General features: G+C 46.7%; 1 protein-coding gene and 1 long non-coding RNA gene across 2 annotated transcripts in view; one reads left to right on the top strand and one right to left on the bottom strand.

Moving 5' to 3' along the window:
- Window positions 1–286: 286 nt before the first annotated feature.
- Window positions 287–17913, bottom strand: part of LOC121545667 (IQ motif and SEC7 domain-containing protein 1) — a 58047-nt gene continuing 40420 nt past the window's right edge. Inside the window, exons 2-15 of the mRNA XM_041856416.2 lie at window positions 11387–11693; window positions 9291–9611; window positions 8521–9108; window positions 8093–8424; window positions 7726–7887; window positions 7469–7591; window positions 7026–7192; window positions 6511–6650; window positions 6189–6314; window positions 5917–6016; window positions 5595–5756; window positions 5171–5362; window positions 4681–4730; window positions 287–4157 (exon numbers count right to left, since the gene is read on the bottom strand). Of these exons, the coding sequence (XP_041712350.2) occupies window positions 2772–4157; window positions 4681–4730; window positions 5171–5362; window positions 5595–5756; window positions 5917–6016; window positions 6189–6314; window positions 6511–6650; window positions 7026–7192; window positions 7469–7591; window positions 7726–7887; window positions 8093–8424; window positions 8521–9108; window positions 9291–9611; window positions 11387–11693 (4156 nt within the window). The 3' untranslated portion in view covers window positions 287–2771. The remainder of the gene's footprint in view (window positions 4158–4680; window positions 4731–5170; window positions 5363–5594; window positions 5757–5916; window positions 6017–6188; window positions 6315–6510; window positions 6651–7025; window positions 7193–7468; window positions 7592–7725; window positions 7888–8092; window positions 8425–8520; window positions 9109–9290; window positions 9612–11386; window positions 11694–17913) is intronic.
- On the top strand, window positions 5975–14906 carry LOC123482294. Its single transcript, XR_006657658.1, has 3 exons — window positions 5975–6051; window positions 13123–13245; window positions 14136–14906. It is a non-coding gene; the product is annotated as an uncharacterized LOC123482294 (long non-coding RNA).

The following is a 17913-nucleotide window of genomic DNA, read 5'->3' as shown; positions in this document are numbered from 1 at the left end:
AATAACAAGTAGTAATAATATTGTATGCATAGCAATTAAACCGGTACTCTTGTTATTAAAAGTCTGTTGTCAGTGGTGATGATCATGATGATCTATTACTTTTTGATGTCTGAGCGGATTTCTTTCAAATCAGTGGTGATATGCTGGGAATTGTTTGCCTGAGAAAATTCAGTAGGCTATAAATGAAGGAAATAAAGGAAATGAAGGAAAATTGTTGTTGTCCATCACATTTGCAGACATTTATTCTGTCAAGAAGACATCAATAAAAGACAGAAGATTGTTTCACTGCAAGGACACTTTTTAATATATCAGAAGCAATAAATATTCACATCTCAATTCTCTATTCTTCCAGTTTATACTTATTACATACACAAATAAAAATTTTAAGATCATACTTTCTGTATGTTTAAAATAATATCAATTAGTTCTCTGACATACAAACACTTAATTACTGCAATTTATTCTCTCACCTTCAGTCTAAAATAAAAATAATTCAATATTCAAACCAAAGTCCCCTGCTCGTCTTTCTCTCTCACACACACACGCATGCACGCTCACACGCACCCACAAACACACATGCACGCTCACACGCACCCACAAACACACCCACAAACACACATGCACGCACGCACACACACCTCAGTATAATATGTACATTCCGATTTATACAGTACAATCCATTCAATATGTGCAGATATATTCATGCAAGAGGGGTCACAAAGGGACAATACAGAGGGAATTATGCAGGGAAACGCCAACACAAAGCTTCAACATCAACCACCCCTAAAACCTTTTATTTTCCCCTGACTACCCATATTCTTGTTCTGGCTTTTAACGTTAATCTGTCTCTTTCAACATTTCTTTGTCCTCAAGTTTTGTCTAGCATGTCTAACTACAATTCACCATCCTAAAATTAAATGATTCCCTTTATCCTGAAACACTAGTACCTAGTTCAATCTACCATTGTTCAAACACAGTGCAATAGAAGGACAGAGAGAGGAAGTTAGAAAGGGGGTCAACAGAGATGAGAGAGGAGAAGATTCACAAACCTGTTTGATATATTGACAAGCCCATTCAGTAAGGGTGCTGGGGTGTAGGCTATTAAGGTGGTGATGATTTCTCTGAGGATGGGTAAGGGGGTATGGGAGGAGGGTGTTTAAAATAATGCAATTTCTGACTTTAAGACACCACGTGTGCAAAACCACAAAACTATATTACAAAGCGTGCTTGTTCAAAGACATAGACCGTCCAAACACACGCCATGTGAGAAACTCTCTCAACAAGACCAGATGCTTGTGAGTGAGTCCCATGATAACAGGGAGGATAACATGGAGGACATAAACGAGGATCATTGTCCATGAGCAGGTAAAAGGTCAAAGCCCTTAAGGGGATCTTTCAAAGGGGTCTGAGGTGGGAAAGCATATTAATTCATATGCATTTTGACTCCGATGAACCCATTTTCTGACATTGTGCAAGTACTAGTTCACACAATCACCAGTCTCCTAAAAAAAAATAATAATAATAATTTAGGGAGATATAGGGTACACAACTCTATAAGAACAAAAATAGTCCTAAATATGAACTCATATTTTTAACATTCAATAATAATAACTGATAATAGAAGTTATCAATGGCAACCATTATAGAGAACAAAAATAAATCCCACTTTATAACACCCTCATTACATACAAGTATGAGGGAATTAATATGTGTTTGTATCCTCTGTATAATAATTTTTATCAATCAAACATCTGTAATTTATAATTAATCACTGGATCAAAACAGTTATGTTATTAGACAATATTCATCATACTCAGCAATTATATATGTAACATTTATACAACAGCAAAAAAGCTTAAAAACATTCAAAAATATTATTGGTAGCATCATTATTCCACACACCCACACATGTAAGTCCTATGAAACCAGCTGACTTCTCTTTACATGTTAAATACCATAGAGCCTAAGACTGCCATTGAACCGTGAGTCATAAAAGTTGAAGACAAAGCAAATGTCTCTGAGGTCTACTTTAAAAAAGGATACCTTTCAGTGATGAAGACCTGCTATGGAAATTGACAAAGCTATTATGAAGCTGAATAAATTATTGCAACTATCTTCAATGGCTGTTTACAATGCACAACCCTGCTGGAATGTATTTAGTGGTGAAGTCTTTTTTATATCCAGGTGGGTGGAGATGGTCTTTCTGTTGGTCAGCATTGTCCCCAAATATTGCGTGTTTTCATCTGCAGATGTGCCCCATTGATAACATTGCACGATTACATGTTGGTACTTATGTTTAAAACAGTCTCAAGCTCATGTCTTGGCACAGTACAGTTTCCAATAATACTTCTGACAGTGAAACACTGGGTTACAGGCCCTCTACTGTACATTTACTACTAGCATCGGTTCTATGGCTATAAAAATTGTTGATTGTGTGTGTGTGTTTAATGCTTTTCCTGCCTGCTGCCAACTTTAACATCATTGCTCCTACCTGTGACTCTCCCTTATGAGTTTGTGTGCTGAGAGCTGATAGAATACACCTGAGAAACTGCATAGGAACCACCTATAGTCTCTCTACAACTGTTGTATATGTAATAAGCATGATTGTCTAGCCTTTGCCTATACTATATAAAAACATATTTGTGTGCTTACATTTATGTGGGTGTTGCTTTATGTGTGTTGATTCTGCCTGTGTGTGCTTGTGTGTCCTGTATGTGTGAAGGTATATGCATGTAATTCAGCTCCAACTCGCTTTCCTTTGCTCTCTCTGTCTACATGTGTGGGAAGCGAAGGTGAAAGTAGCAGAGTCGAAATAAGTTGCGTTTCTTCTTGTCACTGGCGCTGTTGTTACTGCTGCTGCTGTCCTGCTCACCTCTACCAGCCCTGGCTCTATCCCTGGCCCTAGCCCCGCCCCCTTCCTCCATCCTGCCCTCTGACCTCTGCCCTCTGTGGCCCCACGTTCTGCTGCTCACACCACCGTGCTGATCCGGTTGATAGGTTTGGATTTGGAGCTGCCCCCTGTGCCAGTCGCCCCAGCCCCCGTCACTTGGGGCCCCTGCTGAGGCTGCCCGGGGTGCTGGAGGGGGTGAGGGCAGAGAGGCATAAGGGGGATAAGGGGGGTAGAAGGGGGGGGTAAAGGGGAGTGGGGGGGGGGGGGGGATAGAAGAGAGAGGAGGGTACTGGGGCTGATACTGGGCGGCGGACGCAGCGTGATGGGTGTTGACGGAGGCGGACGGCTGCTGATGCTGATGTTGGTGGGGTAGCGTGCCAAAGATGAAGCGAGACTGATGTGGGTGGGGGGCGGGGTGCGGCGTAGCACTGAGCGGGTGCCCTGGGTGGGTGTGGGAGTGTGCGTGGGGGTGCGGGTGGGAGTGAGACAAAGTCAGAGGAGGTTTGCCTGGCATGGCGCCCGCCCTGATAGAGTGTGTGGGCGGCGTGTGGTACAGGGTGAACTGGGGGTTCTGGGAATGTTGGGAGTGAGGAGAAAGGGGGGGAGGACAGCCCACCGCCATGTTGCCGTAGCGACCCTGCATGCCATGCTGGGAAAGCTGGGAGAGATGGGCCAGCTGCTGGAGCTGGGCGTGAGGGGGGCCAATAGGAGGGCGACAGGGGAACGGCCCTCTCTGAAGAATATGAGGGGGCACGCCCCCGCCTGGCAAGGGAGGAGGGCCAGCTTGGACGTGGTAGCGATGGTGATGGTAGTAGGGGGGAGGGGGCTGCACGGCGGCCGTGTGGCAGTACTGCGCATGCAGGGCCTGGATCTTGGAAGGGCCCCCCTCCGACTGGCACAGAGATGAAGGGGAGTGAGGAGGGGGCCCTCCCGTAGTGGGTGGGGGGACAGGGGCGGGGTAGGGTGGCCCCGGTGGTATAAGGGGACTTGGCGGTTTGGCACGTTTGCTGCCGAATAGAGAGCCTAGGAAGGAGCCCGTATTGCCCCCCCCAGGGCCGCTCCCCACCCCCGCTCTCTCTACACTGCTGGGAATCCCCCCAACTCCCGTCCCAGCAGCGGTGTGTTGTTGCCCCGGCCCACCCCCCACCCCCGTTCCGGGGCTCAGGATGGGGCGATGCGGCCGGTAGTCTTCTGTAGGGTAGCAGCCTGGGACCACGCCCGGAACCGGGTAACGCTGGTGTGGCCGGGGGCTGCTAATGATGGAACCCTGAGGAAGACAAAGAGGAAGAGGAAGGAGAGTTGAGGAGGAGTTCTGGAAAGGAAGTAATTCATGCATGACATCCTATCATTAATCCTTGGACAAATCACTGGAACACTGCAATGAGTGTGTCAGTTTACAAACACCACAACACCTGCAAACCAACAACAAACCAATGAAAAAACAACTTTTGAATATGCAAGAATGGAGAAGAACAAGAGTTGAGAACAAGATCATGCACAGGGTGTTGTGAGAGCACAGAGGCATGCAAAGCTCATTCCACAACACGCGCATGCATGTCAGTCACACACAACAGTCGCACACGACAGTCACCCACGTCAGTCACACAAGTCAAACACACAAACACACAGAGCATGCTGAGTAAGGGGTCAGGGGTCAGGGTCAAGGACGAGGACGAGGGGAAAGACTACACGTTTATGGCTCAATTAAAGGGATATACTGGGATGGCTATGTTTGAGGTATACGTATTAAAGGGGCAGGTACACCATTCAGTTTGTCCATTCAGACTTACTTCCATGGTACTGTCGAGGGAGCCAACACTGTTACTGCGACCACGTTTCCCTGCACCCAGCCAGGAAGAGGCAGGTTATGAAAGAGAGGAAATACAGTAACAGAATGTTGCTGAGTGAGCTTGCAGAGAGGTGAGAGATATGGCTTGCAGAAGCTAGTGTTCTTTCATGTGCCAGAGATAATAGAACAAGATGAGACCAGAAGAAGCAAAGGAAGAATCTCAAGCAGTCCCATGGGCAGGGTACACTCTACTCTCAGTGTCTAGACATTAGTGTCTGAAGAATTTCTGTGAATCCTTATAAAGAACACAGTCAATCAGTAAAAAGAGCAATAAGCATATCTCTATTAATCGGCAGGATTAGAGTATTTGATTAGCATAATACACAATTTCCAAGAGGAAGTGGTTTGTATGTACTGTATATATATGTGTGTGTGTGTGTGTGTGTGTGTGTGTGTGTGAGTGTGTGTGAGTGTGTGTGTGCATGTTTTACCTCCATCTGATAGGTCTCGGAGAGATGAGCTGAGCGCGGAGCGTTTGAGTCCCTCTCCTGCAGAGTAGTTGTCATCTAGACTGGGCCTTCCCAGGGTGCCGTTCGCCACCTCACCCTTCACACCCACTCCACCTCCGACCAAGCCGGTTAGCAGGCCAGTCCGCATCACGCCTTTCTGCTTCTCCAACTCAGCTACGGAGAGAAGGAGAGATCGAGAGAAAGACAGAGAGAAGAAGATTGACAATAGAAATAGTTAATATCAATATTCCCACATCCCTGTCTTTCTTCCTGTTTTTCACTTACAGGTGGACAGGGTAAGATACAGGAAAGCAATAGCCACTCTGTTACACCATGGAGCCACCCACCAATACACCCACACACAGCCGTAATCCCCATAGTGACCAACAGGGGGAGGTGTACTCACACTCCACTCTGTACTTCTCCATCTCCTGCACCTCAGCGATACTCTCTCTAAGGTCACTGACAAAGCGGGTGCGGTCCTGCTGACTGGGTGCCATGAACACGATAAGGACCTTCCTCTCTCCACCCAACACTGCCGAGGTCAGACGAATACCGTGGGGGTAGTCTGGGTGACAGAGAGGGACAGAGGAAGAAAGGAATATAAAAACATAACATTTATCATATGGCTGTTAACTTTATGATCTATGTTGACAGACATAGACACATAGAGACACACACATAGTGTTGAATATGAGGAAGAGGCAGAGGAGGAAACAGGCTCTCACAGGAGTTCTGGAACATGTGGACTTGCATCTCCACCAGAGGGAAGGACTGTCTGAAACTGTACGTCACAGAAGTCTTCTTCTTCTGGAAAATCTTAGTCACCTGAGAATGCACATGGAGAATATGTGGTTGTAAAGGTAGGGGAAAATAGGAAAATATATATATATTTCTACATTGTTTAGGATAGCCTGATGGTCTCCAACTCTCCATATGCATTAGTAGGAGACTCTCATAGGAGTTCCCATTGTTATGAGGATGTGTTAGGAAGCCTTACCACCAGCAGGTCGTTGAACAGGAAGACCTCCCGTTGGTGAACTCCTGTTCTCTGAGGTCGGTTGGGGTCAGGCACCTCATAGAGCTGACAGCAGCATACCAGCCTACGGTGTGGCAGAGACATCACCTACACAAAACACAAATAAAAAAATAGTTTAGTATTACATCTCCCTAAGACTGAGCAGAAACACAAAGAACAAACTAGTATTATAGCTTGTCAATGCAGTAACACATAGCAACAACATATAGTACTACAGATGTTCACAGGCTAAACAGGTACATGACACGGGGCTACAGTTACATTTCAAGCCCAGACAACTCACAGGCTTTTTGCCTACTATGACTCTCTCCACTGCCTGCACTTGGGACACGTGGTCATCGTTGGTCCTTAGCTCCCACTTCTGGATCCGCTGGTAGATCCCAACCAACAGGTCCCTGGGAATGTCTTGGCCATTGTCCACTCCTGGGAGACACACAGGGAAAGAGAGATTCTGTTATGTGTTAAATTAGCCTACATCAGTCTATTTCCTGGTGTATTTAAATATTCTGCTCATTTGATTGAAAGAACTATTTGATTGAAAGACTCAAGCCTTGCATTATGAGTGTCTGGGATGTAGCAGGCTCACTTTTAACTTCAAAGGGCATGCCCCTGAACTCATACAACCCAAAAGGATGAGACAAGCGCAGTGGCAATAGTCAACACTGATCACAGTACACTGCTATGTTATAGAATGGGGGCCAGCCTGAGAATCTTATTTCTCCCATGAGGACCCTAAGTTCAATGTTACGGGAGTATTTTTTGTGCACATGTGTATGGATCTGTTTGTTCCAACGGCACCTCTGAGGTTCTTGATGAAGTCCTCTATCTTCATCTTCCTCTCCGCCTTGACGTTGGGGCTGTACATATCCGTGTTGAGGAGGATGATGGCGAAAGCCAGGATGAAAATGGTGTCTGGGTTCTGGAACTGGCGGATCAGCGTCGGGTTACACACACAGTACCGCTGACTGGGGGAGAAAGGAGAATATGTTTAAAGTACTTTAAAGAGAGAGTAGGTTCAAAATCAAATCAAAATCAAATTTATTGGTCACATACAGTACACATGGTTAGCAGATGTTATTGCGAGTGTAGCGAAATGCTAGTAGAGTAGATTTCAGAGGGATTTCCAAAAACAACACATTCTCACTCTACATTCAATCTATTTCCACAGCCACTGAGTCTAACAGAATAGACATATGAGTTTGGCAAAGCGAGACTATTGAACACATACAGTATACACACACCTGAAAGCCTCTATGAGCCTCTCTACTTTCTGGGCTTCTCCTTGAACTCTAATCTGAGCCTGGAACTTCCTCAGAGCATCGTCCAGGTCCATCCCTGAGAAGTCCATCTCGTCCACCACACAGCTACAACACACACAGGAGACACAGTCATTACTGTAACAGTAGCCTCTCCAATTACTTTTAGTAATCCTCTGTTTACTGTATATTCCCATTCGGAATCCTCCCCCTCTCCCCATCTCCCTCCCTCATTCCCTTACTCCAGTACGTCCTTGTTGAACTGTTTCTGCCGGTTGCCGAGGAATTCTCCGATCATCTGTCTGCTCAGGCCCTTCCTCTCCAGGATGAAGCGAGCAATCCCGACCGGAGTGTCGGACACAAAGCCTCTCTCGATCAGGTACTGGATCCCTTTTTCTGGCTTCCTGAGAATCACAGAGACCAATCAGACAATGAAAAATTACAAGAGAACAACTCCCACTTCCTTCCCGGTGACACTATATCCTGACTTACTACTTTTCCTATTTTGAAGGTTTTACATTCAATGATTGTGATATGTGGTTGATTGTGTTATGTGGAGTGTTTTACGTAGTTTAAATGTAAAATATAAATGGATTGCAAAAGTTTTACTTGTTGAATAGGTTGAGTCCGATGCGGTACTGGCGTCTTTGCACCACGTCGTTGTTGAATGGCGGTGAGTCCCAGCTGTGTCTACTCTCTCTCTGGTAGGTCTGCTTGCCCAGAGGGGGTAGGGGCTCCCTCAGGCTGTCCTGAGACGAGGAGCCAGAGCTGCAGTTGACTGTTTCGTTGGAGTTGGTGGTGGAGTTGAGAGAGTCGTTGTCCCCGTCAGACAGACAGGGCTGCTCTAGGCCACCAGGAGGCAGCGCAGCAGAGGAGGAGGAGGACAGGGGGGTGGTGGGGGGCTGTTGGGGGGAGGAGGAGGACGAGGGGGTGTCTGGGTACTGGTGGTGGTGATGGTGGTGTGCCACGTGGTGGGGGATTTGAGTGGGCAGGGGGGGGCCCCGGCCGGGGGCGCGGGTCTGGCCCTGCGCTGCGGCTGTGGAGACAGGGCAGGGAGTGTTAGGTGAGTGTTTGAGTGTTCCCTGAGGAGAGCCTGCTCCTCCCGCTGGCTCCTGCTCATAGATCTGTCTGCTGAGGGAGCCACGCTCCGAGCGGTCGCTCATGTCCACAGAGCTGTCGCTGGGGGGCTCGATGGTGAGCAGGGGCAGGTGGGCGCCCCTCAGACGATAGTCTCGACACTCAGTGCAGGGAGTGCTGCGACGGCTATTACTACTACCCCCTCCCTCAGTGTCCCTGCTGTCCTCACGGCCCCCCACGCCTCCCCCAGGGCCCCAGTACTCGGTGTCTGTGCTGCTGGGGGCCCGGTCCAGGGAGAGGGGTGAGGAGGGCATGCAGTCGTCCATGTATAGAGTGACATCGCTGTAGGAGGTGGCTGTGCTGTCTCCATGCATGCTGAGGCCCCCTCCCCCTCCTCTGGCTCTCTCACACAGGCCTCTCTGAGAGGAGGGGTTACTGCTGCTGCTCCACACACACTCCCCAAAGTCCTCCCTGCTGCCCTCCTGGGAGTCATCCCGCCCGCCACGGCAGGTCAGGGCAGTGTCCATGGAGTCAGCCAGGGACTTCACCTGAATGGCACATGGAGGGAGAGGATAGAAAAGCTTGGTACAGTAAGGGACAGATATTCAACCTGCAGTATGACAAAACAAAGACTCAAACAGGAATAGAATCTCTAACTGAGAATTAATTTAACTAGTCACTTGATTCAACATATCACTGCTGTAGTGAATGCACCAGATGTCTGACCAACCTGTTTGGTGAAGGAGTCCTCCAGGTGTGTGTAGTCTCCTGTCCTTTCTGTGTCAGGTGAATGAGGAGGGCCGATGCCCACGCTGTGTGTGAAGTTCGTCTGTGTTCCGGCCCCCTGCTGCTGCGGCTGGCGGTCGTCAAACGAGTACTGCAGCCGCATGTTGGACAGGATGATGCGTCGCGTCATGCGGCTCTCGGACGCCGAACTGCGGAGGCGCTCAAAGTTCTTGTTCATGCGGTACTGGCGGAAGGCTGTCTGGATGGTCCGGGCTGCTCTGCGGCTCACGAAGGAGCCACCATACTTCCTCTCCAACATCTCCACCTGGCAGAGGAGACAGGACAGGGGACAGAAGAGTTATAGACAGGGCTACCACAACACTCACTGCCAGTAAAGTAATGCATGTTATCACGTTGTTGTCTCTCTCTCTCTCTCTCTCAACACAACACAAACAAACTAGAGTTCAAACCATACTGTACAGACACATTCTGTATACACACCAGCTCTGCACCCTCCGCTGCAACTTGCCCATGCCTGCCCCCCGCTTCTCCTTCACACAAATTCAGACAGCTGATGTTCTGAAAGAGCTGAAAAATCTGGACCCCTACAAATCAGCTGGGCTAGACAATCTGGACCCTTTCTTTCTAACATTAGCAGCCGAAATTGTCGCAACCCCTATTACTAGCCTGTTCAACCTCTCTTTCGTAACGTCTGAGATCCCCAGAGATTGGAAAGCTGCCGCGGTCATCCCCCTCTTCAAAGGGGGTGACACTCTAGATCCAAACTGTTACAGACCTATATCCATCCTGCCCTGCCTTTCGAAAGTATTTGAAAGCCAAGTTAACAAACAGATCACCGACCATTTCGAATCCCACCATACCTTCTCCGCTATGCAATCCGGTTTCCGAGCTGGTCATGGGTGCACCTCAGCCACGCTCAAGGTCCTAAACGATATTATAACCGGGATCGATAAAAGACAGTGCTGCGCAGCCGTCTTCATCGACCTGGCCAAGGCTTTCGACTCTGTCAACCACTGCATTCTTATTGGCAGACTAAATAGCCTTGCTTTCTCAAATGACTGCCTCGCCTGGTTCACCAACTACTTCTCAGATAAAGTTCAATGTGTCAAATCGGAGGGCCTGTTGTCTGGACCTCTGGCAGTCTCTATGGGGGTGCCACAGGGTTCAATTCTCGGGCCGACTCTATTCTCTGTGTATATCAATGATGTCGCTCCACCTCTATACGGACGACACCATTTTGTATACATCTGGCCCTTCATTTGACACTGTTAACAAACCTCCAAATGAGCTTCAACGCCACACAACGCTCCTTCCGTAGCCTCCAACTGCTCTTAAACACTAGTAAAACTAAATGCATGCTCTTCAACCGAACGCTGCTTGCACCCGCCCACCCGACTAGAATCACTACTCTCGGCGGGTCTGACCTAGAGTATGTGGACAACTACAAATACCGAGGTGTCTGGTGAGACTGTAAACTCTCCTTCCAGACTCACATTAAGCATCTCCAATCAAAAGTTAGATCTAGAATCTGCTTCCTATTTCGCAACAAAGCCTCCTTCACTCATGCTGCCAAACACGCCCTCGTAAAACTGACTATCCTACCGATCCTTGACTTCGGCGATGTCATTTACAAAATAGCCTCCAACACTCTACTCAGAAAATTGGATGTAGTCTATCACAGTGCCATCCGTTTTGTCACCAAAGCCCCATATACTACTCACCATTGTGACCTGTACGCTTTTGTTGGCTGGCCCTCACTACATATTTGTCGCCAAACCCACTGGTTTAAATCACTGCTAGGCAAATCCCCGCCTTATTTTAGCTCACTGGTCACCATAGCAACACCCACCCGTAGTCTGCGCTCCAGCAGGTATATCTCACTGGTCATCCCCAAAGCCAACACCTCCTTTGGCCGCCATTCCTTTGGCCGCCATTCCAGTTCTCTGTTGCCAATGACTGGAACGAACTGCAAAAATCTCTGAAGCTGGAGACTCTTATCTCCCTCACTAACTTTAAGCATCCGTTGTCAGATGTTAAATAAAGGTGAACAAAATAAAACACCCCCACACCCCAGGGTACCTTCTTGTCCTGTAGGTCTGTGGAGAGCTCATAGCTGTCAGAGAGACTGGCCTTGCACCTCTTGTTCTCCTCTTCCTCCTGCTTGCGGAGGGCCAGGCTGGCAGGCTGATTGCGTGTTCGCAGTGCCCAGGCAAGGCTAGCCGAGCTGGGAGGGGCCACACACGGAGGCCCCCGAGGGCCTGGAGGACCAGGACCACGGCTGCTGTCACTGTAGCGCTCTGTGCCACGCAGGTACGCTGTGGTCTGGCTGTAGGGGCCGTCTGAGTGGGCCCTGGGAGGCGCCGCACACTGGGTCTCTGTTTCCACACTGTCGGGAGAGAAGGATGAATGAGAGGGGAAAGGGCTTGATGAAAAGGGGACATACTTAACCTTAGTCATCTCCAGCCCCAAACGATCTCCAGCTCCAAACACAGATGTATTGTCACTAATAGATAAGTCACTTACATGTAGACATTAGACCGGCGTAGCAGGAAACTTCTCCTGCTGGATCTCATGATGGAAGAGGACCAGACTTACACAAACACATTCACACTGGCACTTCGTACTTAGCTTCTCACCACAACAAATATAATAATTGATTTTTTTCATATGTGCAGCAACCCTTTCAGTCACACCAATGGTAATAGAACAACGTGATCGGAGCAACAGGCTGGATCAGAATTTCCCATTCCTCCAAAATAATGTTCCTTCCACTGGAGCTGACAGAATCGTGTGTTGTTTCCTGCCTTGTGAACCGAAGTTCTGCAGGTGACGGGGTCTCTGCCCTCTCGCTCCCTCTCTGACCCTTCTCTCTCTTTCTGTACCCTCTCTATCCCTCTTTGTTTGTCCAGGCCGGAAAACTCCCTGTGCAGTTAATGTACTACTGAGTTTAGTACCCTTGTTCAGACTTCTCTCTCTCTCTCTCTCTCTCTGTCTCACATTCTCTCTCTGTCATACAGTAAAATAACAGTCTTTTTCATATTAGGGCATTCATTAGCCATAAACATGTTCCACTACCAGTGCCACATACCACTCATTCCACACCTGTCTGGAAAGATCATGTGTTTACAATAACAGCCAATCGCATGCACGCACAGGACTGCACTTTTGAGAAATAGATTATGAAACAAACACATACACATTAACGCTAACTTTGTCCACTAGGCCTGTACAGTACTACAACACACACTTGTCTGACCTATGTAGCCTACATAATGAACTACTGCATAAGATCAACAGAGCTGGGTAACTCCACACAGACATGTAGAGACAGCCTAAGCAGGCAGCTTCCTATCCAGCCCAACAGTCCCCTCAGGCCCTGATCTTCCAGGTAATCCAACAGCTACTCCACTGTCCTGCTCTCTATCCCATGTAGCAACAGTCACACAGAGAGCCAGTCAGCCAGTCCGTCAGTGAATAACCACCTCACCACAGTCACAAGTCACATGCCCCTGCCTTGACTTCCTCCCTTCCCTTGCCACACCCCCTCTGTCCAGGCTCTGCCCTCTGGTTCTTTCTCACTTCCTGAAGAAAACGTAATGACAGAGCAGAGGCCCAAGGAAACTGAAACTGGGGCAGCATGCACATTTATGTGACTATATTCAGACTATGAAGCAGGCAAATGTCTTTGTAAAATGCCTAAGTGTTTACAACATGTTCTGTAGGAATAGGGTACAACAATTTGTAAAGTTATGTTCTTTCTCTCTCTTTTTGGTCCTCCCTTTTTCCTGTTTCTCTCCTTCTCTTCCGCTGAGAAGAAGTGGTTTCCTGTGGTTGGTGTGGAGCTGACAGAAAATATATGACGGGGAGGAAGGAACACTGGAGGACTATAGAAACAGAACAGGCAAACAACACCAATGATCCTAGACACATTAGTTAAGGTTGAGAATACTATGTTATTTGTGTAATAGAGTGTTGATGTTACAACCATTAATCATCATGTACACACACGTCATAGTGGTTTTCAACAGCATTTCCTGTACCGAGAAATGCACTGTTTTCTCTGGTAAAGAAGGTGAAACAAGGCCACAGTACTGTGAAAGGCTGAACAAAGGAAACCATAGCATGTTATGTAATAACAACAGTAATCACAATGACTGGAGCCAGCTGTACAGCGACACAACTCTGACCACTACTGGAAAGTTCACCTGACTGCAGATCAGTTCAGATAAAGACTTCAGTTGGAATATGGATTTTGTTCATTGAGAAATGTTAGTGGCCAATACATCTGTTTTATTTGTATCAGTGGAGGCTGCTGAGGGGAGGACGGCTCATAATAATGTCTGGAATGGAGTAGATGGAATGGCATCAAACACGTATTTGATACCATTCCACTAAATCCGCTCCAGCCATTACCACGAGCCCCTCCTTCCCAATTAAGGTGCCATGAACCTTCTGTGATTTGTACTATACTTCATGTTGCATATGGCCAAGCAATATAAAGATAACTTTCTCCTACTCTATTTATGTTTAATCAGACTTCTCAAAAAATATCCTCTTGATAAGCTCTGTAGATCTCTAGCTTCAGTGAAAACCAGTCAATATTTCCACTCTTTTTAGTCACATTTAATCATATTTTTGGTCATATCATATATAATATATATATATTTTAAAATCATATATAATATATTTTTTTGGGTCATATCATATATAATATCATATTTTTGGTCATATCATATATAATATCATATTTTTGGTCATATCATATATAATATCATATTTTCTTGACGTATCATCATCTCTTACTCCATTTCTTTCTCTGCCCCCGCAGCCTCACAAATGGAGAAACTGAGAAGGAAGAGGAGGTTGCTAAGTGACGGTTGCTGTGAGACCTATGTGGGCGGAGAGGCAGTTGAGGAATGAGGAGCATTGTTGCCATGACGATGGATTGACTATTAACACCGTTTAGGTCGGTGTAGATGCATTGTGGGCCGTGAGTGATGGACAGTCATCATGAGCATAATGCTACAAGTGTGTGTTACAGCGAATCTACTCAGTGTGTATACACACAGCACATAAATATATAGCACTGAGCAGGCTACTGTATTTAGTCACACAACTGCAAACAGATACTAAACTCACACACCCAGTCTATACTGCATGTCTGTCTTCCATTTGACGTATAAATAGTATACGACTTACCACAGAGCACCATCAAAGTGCTCCTTTTATGGAGTGGAAAACATGGACAGTTTGGACACAGAAGTTGGTGACATAGCCACACAGTTAAACACCAAAAGATAGGGACACCACGCTGGCTGCCACATCACACAGGAGGACTCAGATAGCCTTTTTATGTCTGGCTCCTAGCCATATCCAAACCGAGGTCGCATCATATCACACATGAAAACACAATATACTTAACTAGGAACATCCTTGCTCTCATTTAACTCCTCTCCTCCCAAAGGCCTTCTCTGCTCTCCTCATCTCAATTTGATACCCCTGCTGTTGCCACCCCTCCTATGAGTGTTAGAGTGTTAGGACGGCAGGTAGCCTTGCGGTTAGAGCGTTGGGCCAATAACTGAAAGGTCGCTGATTCGAAAACCTGAGCCGACAAGGTGAAAAATCTGTTGATGTGCCCTTGACCAAGGCACATCACCAACCCTAATTTGCTCCAGGGGTGCCGTACTACTATGGCTGACCCTGTAAAACAACACATTTCACTGCACCTATCCGGTGTATGTGACAATAAAACATATCTATTTTTTGTGAAAGGCCCCAAATATGCTCCCCCTTCCATTGCGCCAACAACTTGGTGCTGTAATATTTTGACTCTTTAGACTGAATTAAACATATGAATGTTTTGCCTGTGTTTGTGACTGTGTTCATGTGTTTACATAATACACTTAGACGACGTTGATATATGAGTAAAACGTTTGTTGTATAAATCATGAGGGTGGCCATATCACAGATGACATCAGAGCCTCATGTTTTATGGATGAGCCTCCTGTAGTCCTGTCACAGTGCTGCTACTGACTGAGGCCCTCTGTGGTGCTACAGGTACACTCAGAAGGCCCCAACATAACTCTCTTCACCTCGGATGAAATTCGGATTAGAAACCGATGGGGAACCTTTGAGCGGAAAAGAAACATGACACTGTGGGAACTTCTGACAATATGTGATGAGAAGCAGAGAGGAGAGAAGTGAGTGGGGAAGAGATGTATTGTGTCACCTCCTCGCTAGCTGCCCTCTGCTTCCTGTTCCTCCTGTTCCTCCTTATTCATTATTGATGGACTGCCTGTCAGCATGTGTTAAAGAGGCAGGGCAGCAGCATGTCTCCATTGGTCCACAACAGGTCAGAGTGGCTGGGACTTTAAAACCACATGTGCTCCCTGCCATTGATGAGAAGTCATGATACTCTATTGATCTGCACTGTGACTGACCACAGACTTACTTTAATAGCGTCCTCTCACACACTTCTCCTTGTCCTGTCCTCTTGATCTCCTCTGTCTCTCTGTCCTTCACCCCTCACTTATCCCTCACCTCTCTGTACTTACTCTCTCTTGTTCTGTCTCCACAATAGAGCTTACAGACAGACACCGGGGGTGAGAGTAACCCAATTTTTATGCTTAGTGATTGACTAATCCAATCCTTTTCAAGACATTTACATTTACATTTTTGTCATTTAGCAGACGCTCTTATCCAGAGCGACTTACAGTTAGTGAGTGCATATATTATTTCATTTTTCATACTGGCCCCCCGTGGGAATCGAACCCACAACCCTGGCGATGCAAACGCCATGCTCTACCAACTGAGCTACATCCCTGCCGGCCATTCCCTCCCCTACCCTGGACGACGCTGGGCCAATTGTGCGCCGCCCCATGGGTCTCCCGGTCGCGGCCGGCTACGACAGAGCCTGGATTCGAACCAGGATCTCTAGTGGCACAGCTAGCTCTGCGATGCAGTGCCTTAGACCACTGCGCTACCCATCAAAGGGAAAAAACACTGACCATCCATCCAGAGAGAACAACAACAGACTTTAGTTCATCTAAGCTTTGAACCCTCACTGCTATTTGACGACGTTACATCTTCAAACCGCTCTAGTCTTGTAACAATGGAGATTGAGATAATGGCTCTCACATCATGTGTGAAACAGGAAAAACACATTTACCCACGAGTTGAAGAACTTCCATTGTAGAACTCAGATGAAGTGAATACTGTGAAAGAACAATCTTAATCATTCATCTGTCAGATCCAAGCATTCTTCCGCCTCCTACACTCCATCCACTGATTTCACTTCTCCATCTGACTGACTCTCTTATTATCTCCAACATAAACGTTGTTTTTACTCTCTCTCTCCTCACAGACATTACACACATACTGACACTGTACTTACTATATACGCACACTACTGTAACGTTCACTGAGTGAGTGAGTGAGTGTGTTTGTGATGGCGACAGGGAGCGACAGACTCTGACATAACCCATCTGCTCTGTTCTCTTTTAATTTAATGACATACACTCTGTCACAGGTAACACCCATTCATTATCACACTCACACGACTTCTCATGAATTTCACTCAATCTACTTCCACCCTCGGTTCTAGTAGACATGGCATGTCTGCTTTTGATACTGAATGTAACCTTTCACTGTCACAAACATGAACTTACTGTAATGAACTGTAATGAACACTACCAAAAACCCTGATGTATCCTCACTAGACACTTTCAACACCATTGTCTACTATAAACTGCACATACACATCGATAGTATCTATATAAGCTGTTTAAATATAAATAAATACATAAAGCTGAATTCAACAGCCTTCGTAACACTCGTGTCTGCTGCACAGTAGGTCCACCATACTGAGACACTGACTCAGTCAGTTCTATAATAAGCACAAACAGTGCATACACACGTATTACATACATTCCAACTGACAATTACTCAAGACTTACCACTAGTTACAGCATGTCATCTCTGTTGCTCTGTACAGAAAGTTTGGGAGTGAATTCAAGAGTCCTTACCGTGCTCCTACGGTTAAAGAGAGGTCCCACACAGACTGGTGGAGCGTGATAACAAACACACCCTAACAAACACACACTTCACGAACACACACACACACACACACACACATTCTCTCGCTCACCCTGCAGAGCTGCAAGGTTACATTCTTCACAGTCTTTTGCCACCTCTGAACTTACTCACCCCGCCTAAACTCTCTCAACCTCCCTCCTCCTGCACCTTGCTATCTCACTTTACCCAGTTGACTGACAGGCAGGCACACTCTATTACATAGTGACAAATAGAACAAACACACACACCAGTCACAACAGAAAAGCTGAGAGAGGAAATGGACAGAGGAGGTAGAAAGAGGGGGTGGTAATGTACTTCTCATTCAAATAACAACAAGGGGATGGAGTCAGGTCTATATCCAGCTCTATATATCTCCATAGCTGGTGTATTATGATGTCATCCCGCATTTCTGCTATACTGTGTAGTTTACCTTGATGAGTGTGTGTGTGTTAATGTGTACTGTACACTCTTAGGAAAAAGGGTTCCAAAGGGGTTATTTGGCTGTTCCCTTAGGATAACCCTTTCTGGGTTAA

Source organism: Coregonus clupeaformis, chromosome 30, assembly GCF_020615455.1.
Source record: "Coregonus clupeaformis isolate EN_2021a chromosome 30, ASM2061545v1, whole genome shotgun sequence".
Classification (NCBI taxonomy): Eukaryota; Metazoa; Chordata; class Actinopteri; order Salmoniformes; family Salmonidae; genus Coregonus; species Coregonus clupeaformis.
This window is presented reverse-complemented; position numbering and strand designations above follow the sequence as displayed.